General features: G+C 40.9%; 1 protein-coding gene across 11 annotated transcripts in view; it reads left to right on the top strand.

The window, feature by feature from the left end:
• The window catches only part of EVL (Enah/Vasp-like), a 160,120-nt gene that overhangs the window by 83,470 nt on the left and 63,333 nt on the right, over positions 1 to 13,317 (top strand). For all 11 annotated transcript variants that reach the window (XM_075753574.1, XM_075753571.1, XM_075753567.1 and 8 more), the window contains exon 3: positions 5,930 to 6,107. In XM_075753574.1, coding sequence (XP_075609689.1) covers positions 5,930 to 6,107 — 178 coding nt within the window. The remainder of the gene's footprint in view (positions 1 to 5,929; positions 6,108 to 13,317) is intronic.

Here is a 13,317-nt window from a genome sequence, read left to right as displayed (position 1 = left end):
TGTGTCTGACTAGCTGGTGTAAAACAAGCAAAAGTCATTAAGTCTACATATATATGTAAGGGAGACTATGTACCGGAGGTCTGTCTTAATCAGAGTATACAATTTAAAGAGTAGGATATATTAAAAAGTCAAATCTTGATCTGTACTTTAAACATGTTCTGCTTTAACTGTAACATTCTATTCATTTGCAAATGCTCCTACTTATGAAGAGGCTGCATGCCATCTAAAAATCATCTCGATTCAGAAGGAAACAGGTAGAAGAATGTATTTTTCTAGAGTTTAAAGACTAAAAATCTCCCTCAAACAAATAAAAAAGTACGGGTTACCTTAGTCACTTAAAACTGTCTAAAAGAAAGTATTCACCTTAAATATGATTACGAAAATCCAGTATTATGAATAAAGTAAATTCAAGACAGCATAACACGGTAGTATTAAAAGGAACGTTTTGAAAGTCTCAAGATTCAGAATTTAATATATTTTATATGACTCTCACATGGAGTCATAAGCTGCTAGGCTTGCTAAGTATTTGCATTTAATCAGAACAAAAATTAATTTCAGTTAAAATAATTCTCTGTACAAGCCATTTCATGCTTGCGCTCAGGTTGTGCTAAATCACACTGAAAGTGAGGTTTTAGTAAAAGTTGTTGCTTTGCCAGGAAAGCCATATTTTTCAGAAAGGGCCAATCTTCAGTGATTTGGCATATAATGGAGCTAATAAAGCTACACAGATTTCCAAGAGTTGAGAAACTACTTTAAAATATGTAATACAATCATGCCACGGAGGAACAATTTTAAGTTTGATTATGTACTGTTTGGCAAGGTCCAGACTAGAGTAATTTTCATGACTTCATCCTTGCCTTCCTTTAATGTTTCCCTTTTAATTTTTGTTGTTTTATATTGCACGTTTCACAATGTCTCTCTTTAATTTTCATTCTCCTTTTTTAATGTAACTTCTTGTGTAGGCTCCTTTTGTTGTCTTTGTCTAGCTGCCTTTCTGTTTTCTAGCCCTTTTTTGTGCTTGTGTTGGAGTTTGTGCTCTAGCTGACAGTATCTAAAAAGTGCACCACAAAGAAGTTTTTTTTTTTGAGTGGCAGAACGTGAGCATCTTTCTCACTGCCGGGAAGTGGTCACCCGACCTCTTGTTCTCCTTATGTGTCTGGGTGACATGCTCATCACGTGTTCACATGCAGCAGCAGTGCTAAGTTACAGACCAGCGGTGCATGAATTCCCCTTTCTGCTCTGTGCAGATGTGCACATTTGCGTAGACTCATGCTGGCATGAGCACTAATCTTCAGAAAACCAGAAGTAGTCTTTTGAAGCTTTGAAGTAGCCTCAGAGGCCAGAACTGGTTCGAAGCTAAGGCCAGATGAATATTACGGTCACTTGGTGTCATGAGCCTTGATGTTTTCATTTTCCTGTAGCCCCACAGTCGTAAGCAAACAGTTTACCCCTGTGTTGCAACTTGCCAGCTGTCAATGTAACCTCGCCTGCTGTAAAGGTGAAGTGTCATAGCTTCAGTCACCATGCTAGAAGTTCACAAAGCTAAAAACATACAAGTGGTCCATCTTTATGGCTTAGCTGACAAGCCGTAGCTCCCCAGTTTGGAGTCCCGATCAACTGAGGGTTTAAAATAATGATTTTTACATCAAGTGATTTCAACTCAGCATGATCTCATCATCAAAAGCTATGCGCTGAACAAATAGGTGGGGAGGAGGGTGCAAGTGAAAAGTGAATCATGTCTCCTGAGGGTTTAATGTATTGATGTGGCTAAGAAGTGAATGTAAAAACAGGGCCGTGGGGAAGGTGGGACTTTTTGCATGTGAGCCTAAGCCAAAACTGCAACGGGGACAGCATTCTTTAGTTATAAACTAAACCACATTTTTTGAAAACTAAAGAACCAATTAATCACTGCTGTAACTTACTAGGAGTTTGTCAGGTTTGGGCCTGCTTATAGAAATAAAGAATCTGGCCTCGACTGTATCAGGTTTTAGGTGCTACGCCCTCTCCTTTCTGTTTTAGCAATCATACGACTGCTCCCCATGAGAGGAGCCTGACCGCTGGCAGCACGGCAGACCCTGAGCTGATATAAAACTTGTGAACAATTTCATACTCTGGAGAAACAAGCAAATGTCTTGTTCTGATTCGATAAGCAAGAGTATGGGCAGTATGACTTGTGTGGGAGCTCTTCCTGTGACCTTGGTTGTGGTTGCACCTCAGATGTGGTCCTGAGGCCCCCTCGATCCCTCTACCCACTTTCCTGAGAGTCCTGTCAAATACCACCATCATCGCTGCCGACAATTTATAACTCAGTAGTCTGCAGAGTGCCGTCAAAGGGAAGGGCTTCTTGGTTTTGAGCTTTTTCATAGATCCCAAAATTCCCTGCCTGCTTCAGAGAGCGTACACTTGAAACTGAGATGAAAGGGTAAAGGAGAGTACCAGGTAGAAGTGAAACAAATCTAGTTTTAACATTATAGTGATGGGAACATTGAAAGGTGTTAATGTATTAATACTATGCAAAACTGGTCTGTGAAACTCCATGCTGTAGGAGATCATTGAAATCCAGAGTTTAACAGGATTCAAAACAACAGAGACATTTCTATCAGTAACAGGACTACTTTGTTTCAGGATAGAAAATATTAAAAGGGGTTGGAAAGAAAAAAAATAGGCACATAAAATGTCCTGTTTCAGCTTTTAAGACAAACTCTAAGTATTACAGGAAGAATTGTTTGTTAGAGACAAATCCCTTCTTTCTGCAAGATTTCCAGTAAGTTTCTCCAATTCCATTACAGACTACAACTGAAGATGAAAAGATGAACTATTGATCTACTCAGCATGGCTGGTACTATCCTACTGATGTACGAAGCTTTAGAGTAAAGATCCCTTAGAAACACCTGTAAAAAACCCTATGCTCCAAGCAGGGGGCACTTCTTTATTTTAATTACTGCTCTGAAGCATGCACTTATCATCGTGTGCCTCGCAGAGTCTCAGCACCATCTGTACAGGATACCTTTGTGCATTCATTCTTAACGACAGCAGGAGAACCCCTCCTCTTTTTTCTGTTTTCTAGAAACATTAGCTAGAGGAGATAAAATGAAACTCAGGCTATTTTATGTTTCATTTCCCAGTTTTAAACTCTCTGAGTTTGAAGACAAGGTATTGTATAAGTTCATCTAAGCATCCTGATGATTAATAAAGGTCAACGTTCAAATTCTGTCTTTATTCAACTGAAAGGATCAAACCCTCAGGTTAAAGCAGATTCTCTGAGTTCCTTGAGTTGATGGTCTGGGAAAGTAAATTTTGAACTTCTCTTAAATGACTTTTGGCATAGGTTTTTTACAATTTCTCTCTTTCGTTATACATCTGCATTACACCCTCTGGTGCTCTTTGGACTTTTAGTAGGTGAGAAATACTGACTTTGCAAAGCCTGGAAGAAACTGCAGTCTTTCTAAACATTTCCTTGAAGATACTGGCTGTGCCTTCCCCTGGTTAAGTGGGAAGCGGTTGGAAGTGGTTGGAAGACTTAAAAATTGGTATATGCTGAAACTGTTGGGTTAGTAATCCAGGCATGAGTCTGCTTGATGCTCCAGAGATCCCTTGAGTGTGAGCAACATCAGTACAGGCTCTCCCAATGTTCAGTGGTAGAATGGGGGTGGTGTCACCATTTTTTAAGAGAAAAGGGCTGTCTAAGCTTTCAGTTTTAGGAGTGAGTTCATGGCTTTGCTGCAACAGGAGCAACATGGTTTCCCTGTCATTCGGGTTGGTGTGGGTGGCTTCCTGCGCAGCGTGCCGGCGATGCGGTTCTCATTTTCAGGTGAACAACTCTTGGGAGCCTATGTACCAAATGTAGGTTGCACTGCATCTCCCTTTGGATCACAGGTCAGGAACGTGTCTATGAATCATAGAATCATAGAATACCAGGTTGGAAGGGACCAATGATGTGGCAAAAACAGTGGCGTAGATCCAATTGCTGCCTGATGTTCAATAACCATCAGGATAATTTATGCCTAAAGCTAGACCAGGTATTCAAAGACTATTTGCTATGTCACTGCTTAATGCTGGCTCAGGTAAGTAATATGCATTATAGAAGTAAAGTATATCTGTAATTATCTACTGGTGTAGTGGCTTCTTTCCTGGTTACTATAATTTTTTATATGTTAATAAAGTATAGTTATCAGCCATCTGTTAACTAGCTATATCAATGAGACAATGTCATCCTTCAAAAATAGGAATGTGTAAAACACAATTTGCTCCTTATGTATTAGGTGCTCATCTAATGTTTTTTGCCAGTCTAAATTGGTAATCCACTGAAAAGTCAAAACTCAGAGTTAGGAGTCATTCATCTTTGAAGTTAGTTTTAAACCTCTTGCTTTTATAATGGAGGAGAATTGTCAATCGTTTAGCAAAAATGTTGTTAATCTAATTAAATATGTTGGAATTTTTTAGATGCAATAATAGTACTAACAGAAAACTTCCCAAAGTACTAGTCAGTCAGACTGCACAAAAGATGTGTTAGTAGATTTTCTGGTGTGTGGGATCCACCTGTAATGCTAAATAGTGTGTACAGCGTTTATTACTTACTGGATCTCTGTTCCCTTGTCTTCTGTTGTTGCTCCTGTCTTGTCAAGTCCAGGATGCTGCAGTTACCCTAGGAGTGAGCTCCTGGACAGCATGCACCAAGGTCCCTCATCCTACTAGTGTCCAACCCACCTAATTAACAGATGAGCCATACAAACTAATTTGATGGAGGATTTCCATTGATTGGCTTTCAACGAGGAGCAGAAATTGTGGGATTGTTCAGTCTCTTGATAAAACACCATCCAAAATAACTCCATTTGTAGGGACAAGCTCGAATATTCAAACTAGATTTTGCTATATTTGAATAATGAACTTCAGACTTTACTTGCTCTTAATTTTAAGTTTCTTCGTCCCTGGATCCCTTCTGCATCCAGCCTCTGTGGGCTGATGAAGAGGGAGCCTCCATTTCCTACTCCTTCTCTGTTTTCAACTGCATTGTACCTGTTTATGAGAATAATTATGATCCTTTCTGTTGGCATTTTGTTTCTTAAATTTGCATCACAACAGAGTGCCATTATCAGCCCACAGAAGGGTATCTTGGGGTGCTGTCTCTGCCATGGCTCCTTCTGACTTATTAGTGGTGCAGTGGACACTCCTGCCTCCCCACCTTGAGCTACTGCAGCTTATGCTTTTAGCGTTGGAGGTTTCTGATCGGATCCCAGGTGTACTGTGTAGCTGGGTGACCCGTGTGCCCTGCCCAAGGATAACCAGAGCATTGTATTTAGCAGATGAAATCAAAGCATAAAGAAACACCCTTTTGCTGCGCTAACCCTATACTTGGAATTTGTAGCACGTACAGCGAAGGAGGAGGTGGGAGAGGAAATATTTAGTTGTCTGATTTTGTCATTACCTATCTGATTCTAGAGAAAATAACATAAGAAGCTGGTGTTGATCAGACGCATGGGAGGAGAAAAGCAGAGCCAGTGCAATGAGTCAAACATTTATCTGCTGTAGGGCAGGGTTAGTGCCAAGAGCTCTGTCTGGCTCTTTTTCTGACAATTGTGCATGATCATCCCCCAAAAGATGGCAACAGCTGCTGGCCCTGACTCCTGACATCTGTCTGCAGTATCTGCACAGCTGTGTCCTGCGGAGGTACTGTAGAAAACATGAGCAGGTAATAGATTCTGCAAAACTAGCTTGCAGGTCCCCGAGGCTGAATTGAACTGTTGTAAATCTCACCCCCAGATGTGGGTCTTCTGTCATCGAAACACACACTGCCTTACCATACAGCCATGTAGGAGCTGCCGTATGAATTGCCTCTGCCAATTTAATTAACCTTTACCAAAAGGTTTGGGTTTTTTCCCACTGAAAACAGAACTATTTTTAATCTTCACCTCTCTCTTTCAAATCACAGGTAGTGATTAATTACTCAATTGTGAAAGGACTGAAGTACAATCAAGCAACACCTACCTTTCATCAATGGCGTGATGCACGGCAGGTCTATGGCTTGAATTTTGCAAGCAAAGAAGAGGCTACCACATTCTCCAATGCAATGCTGTTTGCTCTGAATATCATGAACTCACAAGATGGAGGTAAATTAGCAGCCACTACGCTCGTTATTAATCTGTGACACTTTACAGTGCTTGTTATCAATCACCTAGCATAGTTGTATTGGCTAGCATGCCATTATAAAACATGTTATAATATAGAAAGTTGGCATCTGGTAGACAACCTTTAGATCAGCATTTGCTGTGGTATGAATTGTACATGTGTTCAGGTTTTATTCACCTTCCTTCTAATTTTCCATGGTACCTTAACTCATGGTTATTTGGGAAATAATAGGAAATCAATGGTTATTTGGGAACGCCTCAGCAGGCGGGTAGCCCCACTGATTTGAGTGGATCCATGTATGAATCGTGTTATGTGTTAGATGGCAGAATATAACTTTAGATAAGGAGAAGCTAGAGTAAAATTAGCAAAGTTTTATAAGAACTTTTGAGGTAGAACTCAGAGCTCTTATTTCTAGTGTGTTGAATGTCAGCTACAGCCATTGGCTTTTGTGGGCTAGCTTTCTAAAAGAGGAGTGTGTGGTGTCTCAGTTATTTGATAAGGTAAATTGCAAAGGCTTATACTTGACGTTGACTGATGTTCTTACTAAGTACTGTATTGACTGCAGTTGAGGTTTGTGGGCAAGTTTACCGTTCTGTGAAATTGTCATTGCACTAGCATGACAAGGACCTAAAATAAAGTCCTGGTTTCTCAGTGGAAGCCAGTTTCTGGTCTGCAGTATCTGGATGAAGTAGAGCCCTCAGTTACACACCTATGACCTCTCTGCAGTTCACAGGCTGGGAACAGAAAGCAGTCCTTGTGTGGTGTCTTTTTGTCCTGCAGAATACACACCACAGCCCTATTTTCCTTTTGAAAACACAGTGATTCAAGGCTTACATCATTTGCTGCCATCCAGGTTTCACTGCAGTGTTCACCAGTGATGGACAGCAGCTCTACAAAGTGCAGCAATAACTGTCCACATTGTATCAGTTTCTGACCCCACAAATATCCTTAAAATGGTAATTGTTCTTGTCTCCTGACAACCTTCAATACACAAATATATCTTACTAAAGGGTATATTTTTAATATAAACGTTCATGGGTTTTATTCTGCTGTTTCCATTCATCCTATTAAGATGACAAATGCAAAACTCATCAAAAATGAAGAAATGTCTCAAATTTTGTCCCATATTCAGAAGTACTGAGGGATGAATTCTGCCTTCTCCAGCTTGAACTGTTTCAGCTCTAGTTGTACCACAGCAGGAGACTTCAGGAGGAAATCTGGCCAACACTCGCCAGTCCTAAACTCATGCAAGTCTGAAGAGTACAGAGCTCTTTGGCTGCTCATATGTGCTCAACCCTTTTAGATCACCAAATGAGACTCCAAAATTTGGATACTTTGACTATGGTCTTGATGTAGAGATTGGTTTAATGTCTATGATGAGTCTGCCTTTCTTGCAAAAGCCCTTAAGTTTGAGTTTGGGGGTTTTTTTCCCCATCTGTCTTTTCCTGTCAAAGCCCTTAGATTTCTGAGAGGTTTATGAATACACAGCAAATAATAATTTGCAGGTTTTTGTATTCTTCTGTTCATTTACTTACCACACCAAACTGCGTTAGATGCTTTACAGACATAAGACCCAGCCCATGCTGAAGAGCTTGCATTTAAAGTTTGTAGTTGTCACATAGACAGACATGAATTGGGTCAGCGATGAAAAAATTTCCTACTTTCTTTTCTAGGAAAAAAATGGTTTGGTAAACATTCAGCCTTAAACAACCCCTTTTCTCTCATGCATAAAGAGTTAAAAATTTCAGAGATTGCCAGTTGTCCCATTCTTTACAGCTGAGCTTGTCAAAAACTGAAATTTGGTTTAAAGGGATTTTCAGCCTTTGTGGGTTTTAAAAAACATTCTGATCCTATTAAAAAAATTCCCCAAATATGCATTTTTATAAAAATTATTTTTTTATTTACAAAATTTATTTATATAAATATTTATCTTTAAAATTATATTAGCTACAATTTGATAATAGATTATATTGAGGACTTTATATCACAATTTTCCCAGTTATTGCAATGATCTCAGCATGCAAGTTGACAGCAAAAGTACATAATGGATATAAGGTATAAAATGGTTTTTTTTCAGATCTGCTTTTTTTAGGCTGATATAGCGCATAAGCTTTTGTGGGCACAAATTAATGCAAATAGGAATTCACACAAACACACATATCCATATATCTTTTCAGGCACAAACACTGCCAGCATACTCCATCCATTCTGCCGCCCGCGTGCTACATTAGGGTTTGATTTTTCATATGGAAAAATCATTAGGAAAAAAATGTATTTATTATATCTGCTCATCCATGTATTAAAGTTCCTCATGTGCTTATGCAGATGGATGACAGCTTTAAGGAGTGCATTTGTACACACAGAACTGCTCACACACTAATAAAATCCTCGACCAAACCCAGAGTTAAACAGAGGTTCCCTCTGGCATATTCCTCCTTAGTATGGAATACCCTACTATCTGCTAGCTCCACAGTTTGGGATATGCGACATGCACTACTTGGGATGTGCTATTTCTAATGTTTACTTGTTTCATATATTCCCTGCTGAGACATTATTGTGTTTAGGTACTGCTGATCTTCCCATAGTTGGATACAGATTCTGGCTTCCATGACTGCTTCTCCCTTCGTTCCACCTCCCACTTGCATAGACTAAAATTAATCATGGTAGACTACAGCAGAAAATCTGAGATTGCATCATATCTTCAGCAGACGTGGAGTCAGGGTACTGTAACATTTGGGAAAATAACTAGTCTTGTTCACAAAGCAATGGTGTGGGTTTTTTGAATGGCGCATTAAGCTGAATCCGTTTAGAAAACATTATAGCAGTCTGTGTTTTGGGGAGTTGGAAATAATTTTTAGGCAGCGCTGATTTTCAAATGAATGAGTCACTTCAAATGAATATACAGTTATGAACTAGTGTTGAGAATTACTGCACTGTCCCACTTCTTCACGAGAGAGTGCGAGACCTGAGATCATTCACTGCTGGTGCTGATCTCTCTGTGCTGATTAAATGGGGCACTGGCAGAAACTAACCCGAGTGCTTCGTTGAATGCGTAAGGTTAAGTGGTTCGGCGGCTGACTCACGAGCCTGTGTTAACCTGGGTCGCGTGTCAAGATCATCCCTGGGGGGGGATTCCTCCCAGGGAATTTCCCAAAGTTTGGGAAAGTTGTGAGGAAAGCTGTAGTCTAAACTTGCTGTCTAGTTGTATTTCTGCAGTGGATGAACTCATACTGTTACCCGTGGCGAGGGCTAGCCACCTTCTGTGTGGCCAAGTTCTCAGATGGGAGCTGTGCGCAGCTGTCCCTGGGAGCCTCTTCCAAGGCGCGTCCTCAGGGTGGGGTAAAGCAAGCCTTGCAGCGCAGGAGCTGAACACATACCCAGCTCAGTCTCGTGCTTTGTAAGGATGCTAATGATCACGTTGGGAGTAATCTAAAATGAGAAAAAATAAGATTAAAAAGAAAATAATAATACAAGTGTGTACCATCATTCCTTTAGAGGTTGACAGTTGTCTCACTGAATCACAATTGTTTACCTGCCAGCTTGTTTATATGCCTAATTACTTTGATTTCCTTATACGTCTCTTTAATCTGTTCGCCTTCACGATAAAAAATGAAGAGCTGGTCCTGAGCCAGCCTGCAAAATGAGAGCAAATGATAACATTGACTTGCTCGTTACCAGTCTCTTGCTTACAGTTTTTTAATGGTGTCATTTAGTAAGACCATTAGTATGACAAATGACTTCCCATTAAATTGGTTTTTTTCGATGGGTGTCCACCGTGTGAAGCCAGACCTTTTACTGGCATAAGTTACCTGATGCAAGCCGTGTCATCAGCTTACCTTGTCACCCGCTGCTGGGTTTCACTGGGGAGAGAGCATCACCCCCTCTTGCCCAGGCTGGACACAGCAGGAAAAGCATTTTGCACAGATCCTGCCCATGGGCTGCTTGATGTCTGGTAAGCAGACAAGGTTCATATTCTTCAGGGCTTACATCCTCTTAGATTTAACAAATGCAATGACCCGTAGCAGCATGGTATGGTTATTGGTGCGGGATACAAGGTGAGGATATCAGTAAGCTAAAATGGGCAAGTTCTTCCTTGAGATAATTTTGTGGTGGTTAAAAAAAAAGAAAAAAAGGAAAGCCAGTGGTGCCCAAGGTAACTCTTTCTGCAGGGCTTAACAGAGCCTGCATACTCAGCGCTTCTCCCAGTGAGTGGTTACACATCCCTGAGAGAGGGAATGAGAACATTTTATCTCCTTTCTTGCTTCCCAAATTGCTAGGGAGAGGCAAAGGAATGGCTTCATGCCTTGCTCACTTCAGACACTGTCCTTGCTTCCCTGCTGGTCCCCGGCAGCATCTGCGTGTTTCCATCAGAGCATGCTGCAGAAAGAGGCAGTGGCTTGGCTTTGTGGCTTGACATGACCAGCTCTGAGGGCATCTTGGGCTTCCATGGCTTAAAGACTTGTTAATTCTTGGAGAAGAATTGAGAGTCTGATCTATGCAGCCTACTGGTAAATGCTGCCTGTGACATAGTGAATATAACATATTACAGGCTTTTGCTTTTCTTTTGATGTCTTTGCCCTGGGGACTTGGATAGTTATTGTTGACTTACAATGCAAGAACATCATTTATATTTCTAAATGTAAACACCACATGCTGGAAGACCTTATGCAGAGGGCTATGTTGAGGAGTTAGTCATAGTTAAAGAGGTCAGCTGCCTAATCTAAGAAGGGAGAAGTTGGAGGAAAGCATCAAAATAGTAGGGGAGAGGTTCAAAGAAAATGAATAGTGTTGTTTTTGGGGGGGGGGGGGTTTGCTTGTAAGAAAGCCATTTTCTTGTTCTGAGTATAAGTGGTTTACAGACCACAAGATACAGACGTGTGGTCATAGAGGGTGCAGAGTTTAGTCCTGTGCCTTCCGACACAGAGCTTCACAGACCCAGCTTTAACTCTGCAGGAAGGATGTTTTGGCAGTCAGAAGGATTGCTCCTCACTCCTCCTCTTCTCATTAGCAGATCTGCTGCCTTTTCTTTTCCACCATTGTGAATTTTCTGACATTAACAGAGCCTGCACACTCAGCGCTTCTCCTAGTGAGTGGTTACACTTCCCTGAGAGGGGGAATGAGGACATTTTCTCTCCTTTCTTGCTCCCCAATATTCTTTATTACTCCAGCCCTCTTTGCCGTAAGTTGGATTGATGAAGTTCTTCACAGTTTGAGAATTTCTTCTATTCCTTCGGTCATTCCACTCTTATCCTAGTCCAGAAGTGATTGCATTTCCGTATTGCTGGGAGGAAGTTCCTTGGAAAGCACTTTGAACCCTTCAAAATACAAGGAGAAACAGAAGAATAAAGCATTGATTGATCAAACAGCAGATAAACTGGGTATATAGCATACATTCTCTCTCCTAGTTAGATGCCCTAAGTATTTGTAAGTTTTCTGTCAGTGCAGGATGTGCATGAAGATTATGGTGCACTACATTTCAGATCAAACTCTACACAATCTTTTTTTCATAGAATTTTGTAATGTTATATTCAGTTCATTTTTTCATTATGATTTTTCCAACTAGTCCTGCATCTCTTGATATTTCAGTGGCACTGAAGTGTAACCGCTGGGACAGTCAGTCAGCTGCATTCATCTTCCACAATGCAATGGCTGTTTTACTTGATAATATTGCCCCAAGACTTCCCAGCACCACAGAGGACACAGTGTGGGAAGACAAAAGACTGCATCTTCATTACAGTACTGCATAATACATAAAATAACTCATCAATAATGGAGGGGACCCACCACAGAACACAATGCCCAATTGCAGCCAGCTGGTTCCAAAACTGCTGGTGTAAAGAGATCCGTGCCCTATGCGAGGCACTTCACATACTGCCCTGCAGAATGGTTTCCCACGCTATCGGGTGTGTTGGTGCAGATTATGAACCGCTGAGATGGTATATTCTGTGCATGTTGTACTTTTAACTGTGCTAATAACATTTAAAGACTCCTGTAACCTCATATTGTACAAGCATTGCTGGACCATAAACACTGCATTCTGCTGCAGGTCTTCTAACCAAATAATCCCAGAAGCTGTTCCTATTTATAATGTAGGCATAGAGAGCTTGCAAATAACAGACTTCTTAACTTACTAGTGTAAATATGACCCATGTGGTCGGACACCTACTCCTAGCCAAAATAGCAAGCCACAGGCAATGGTTAATTGGGTGCGTGTTAAAAACACAGAAAGCCTTTGCTTCTTTAAAAAACAAAGCTTTCCCAGGGGAATAAATCTTTCCCAAGTGACATCTTCCAAAAGCACCAGAGAAAGTTTTAGAGAAATAAATTTCACAATTTTTCCAGCCTTATGCCTACTCCAGTTTCAATATAAACTTTAGTTGCTCAGAAATGCACTGCAGATAGGACAGTTTCTGATTGAACTTACTGTGCTTTGTGAGTCACTGAAGAGGGAGGGAGAGTTCAAGTAAGATGATGAACTTTTTCCTTTCATCTGTTGCATTGCTTTAGCACTGGGACTGTTCCAAAAAAATCCACTTATAAATAATCTTTTAATATATTGCTTACTATAGGAATAAAGTCAGAGATGAGCTGTTTGTGAACCAGCAAACAAGCTGTGAATTTTCTCGAGCAACCAGTGCCCTGCTGCGTGTTCAGCAGGTCCCGTCTCTGCCGGACCCTTTGAGGGCAGGAGTCCCTTCCAACCCCAGCTGAAAAACATCAGCTCAGGCTGTTGTAGCACTCATTGTATCTTGCTCCCAAGGCTTTTCCTTGCTGTGCTGATGGGACTGACAGTCCTCATAACAGCCCACTGCCCGGGTTTCCAAACAACACTTTTCCTCCTGGAATTATGGGCACTTGCCTTGCAAGCTTCCCCTGCCTGCAAAAAGTGCTCAAGTGCCCTCTTCTCTGGTTAACCTGGGTTTCCTGAGATGGATATATGACATTTCTAAGAACCTCAGTATGCTTTGTAAGTTGAGTTCACATTAAGAGAAACATGTTTAAAACCAGAACTGGAAGAAGTTGGCCCTGCCAGAAGAAGCAGAGAGTAAAACTGGTTAATCTTCTGTATTAGCTTGGCTTCAGCTGAGTGGAGCACAGGAGGTGAATTGCTTCACTCATGAATAGATCTACTGGGATTATAGACTCCTTTCAGTATTAGAACTGTAAATATCATTGCTATTATTCATCTGT

Source organism: Balearica regulorum, chromosome 5 (assembly GCF_011004875.1).
Source record: "Balearica regulorum gibbericeps isolate bBalReg1 chromosome 5, bBalReg1.pri, whole genome shotgun sequence".
NCBI lineage: Eukaryota > Metazoa > Chordata > Aves > Gruiformes > Gruidae > Balearica > Balearica regulorum.
This window is presented reverse-complemented; position numbering and strand designations above follow the sequence as displayed.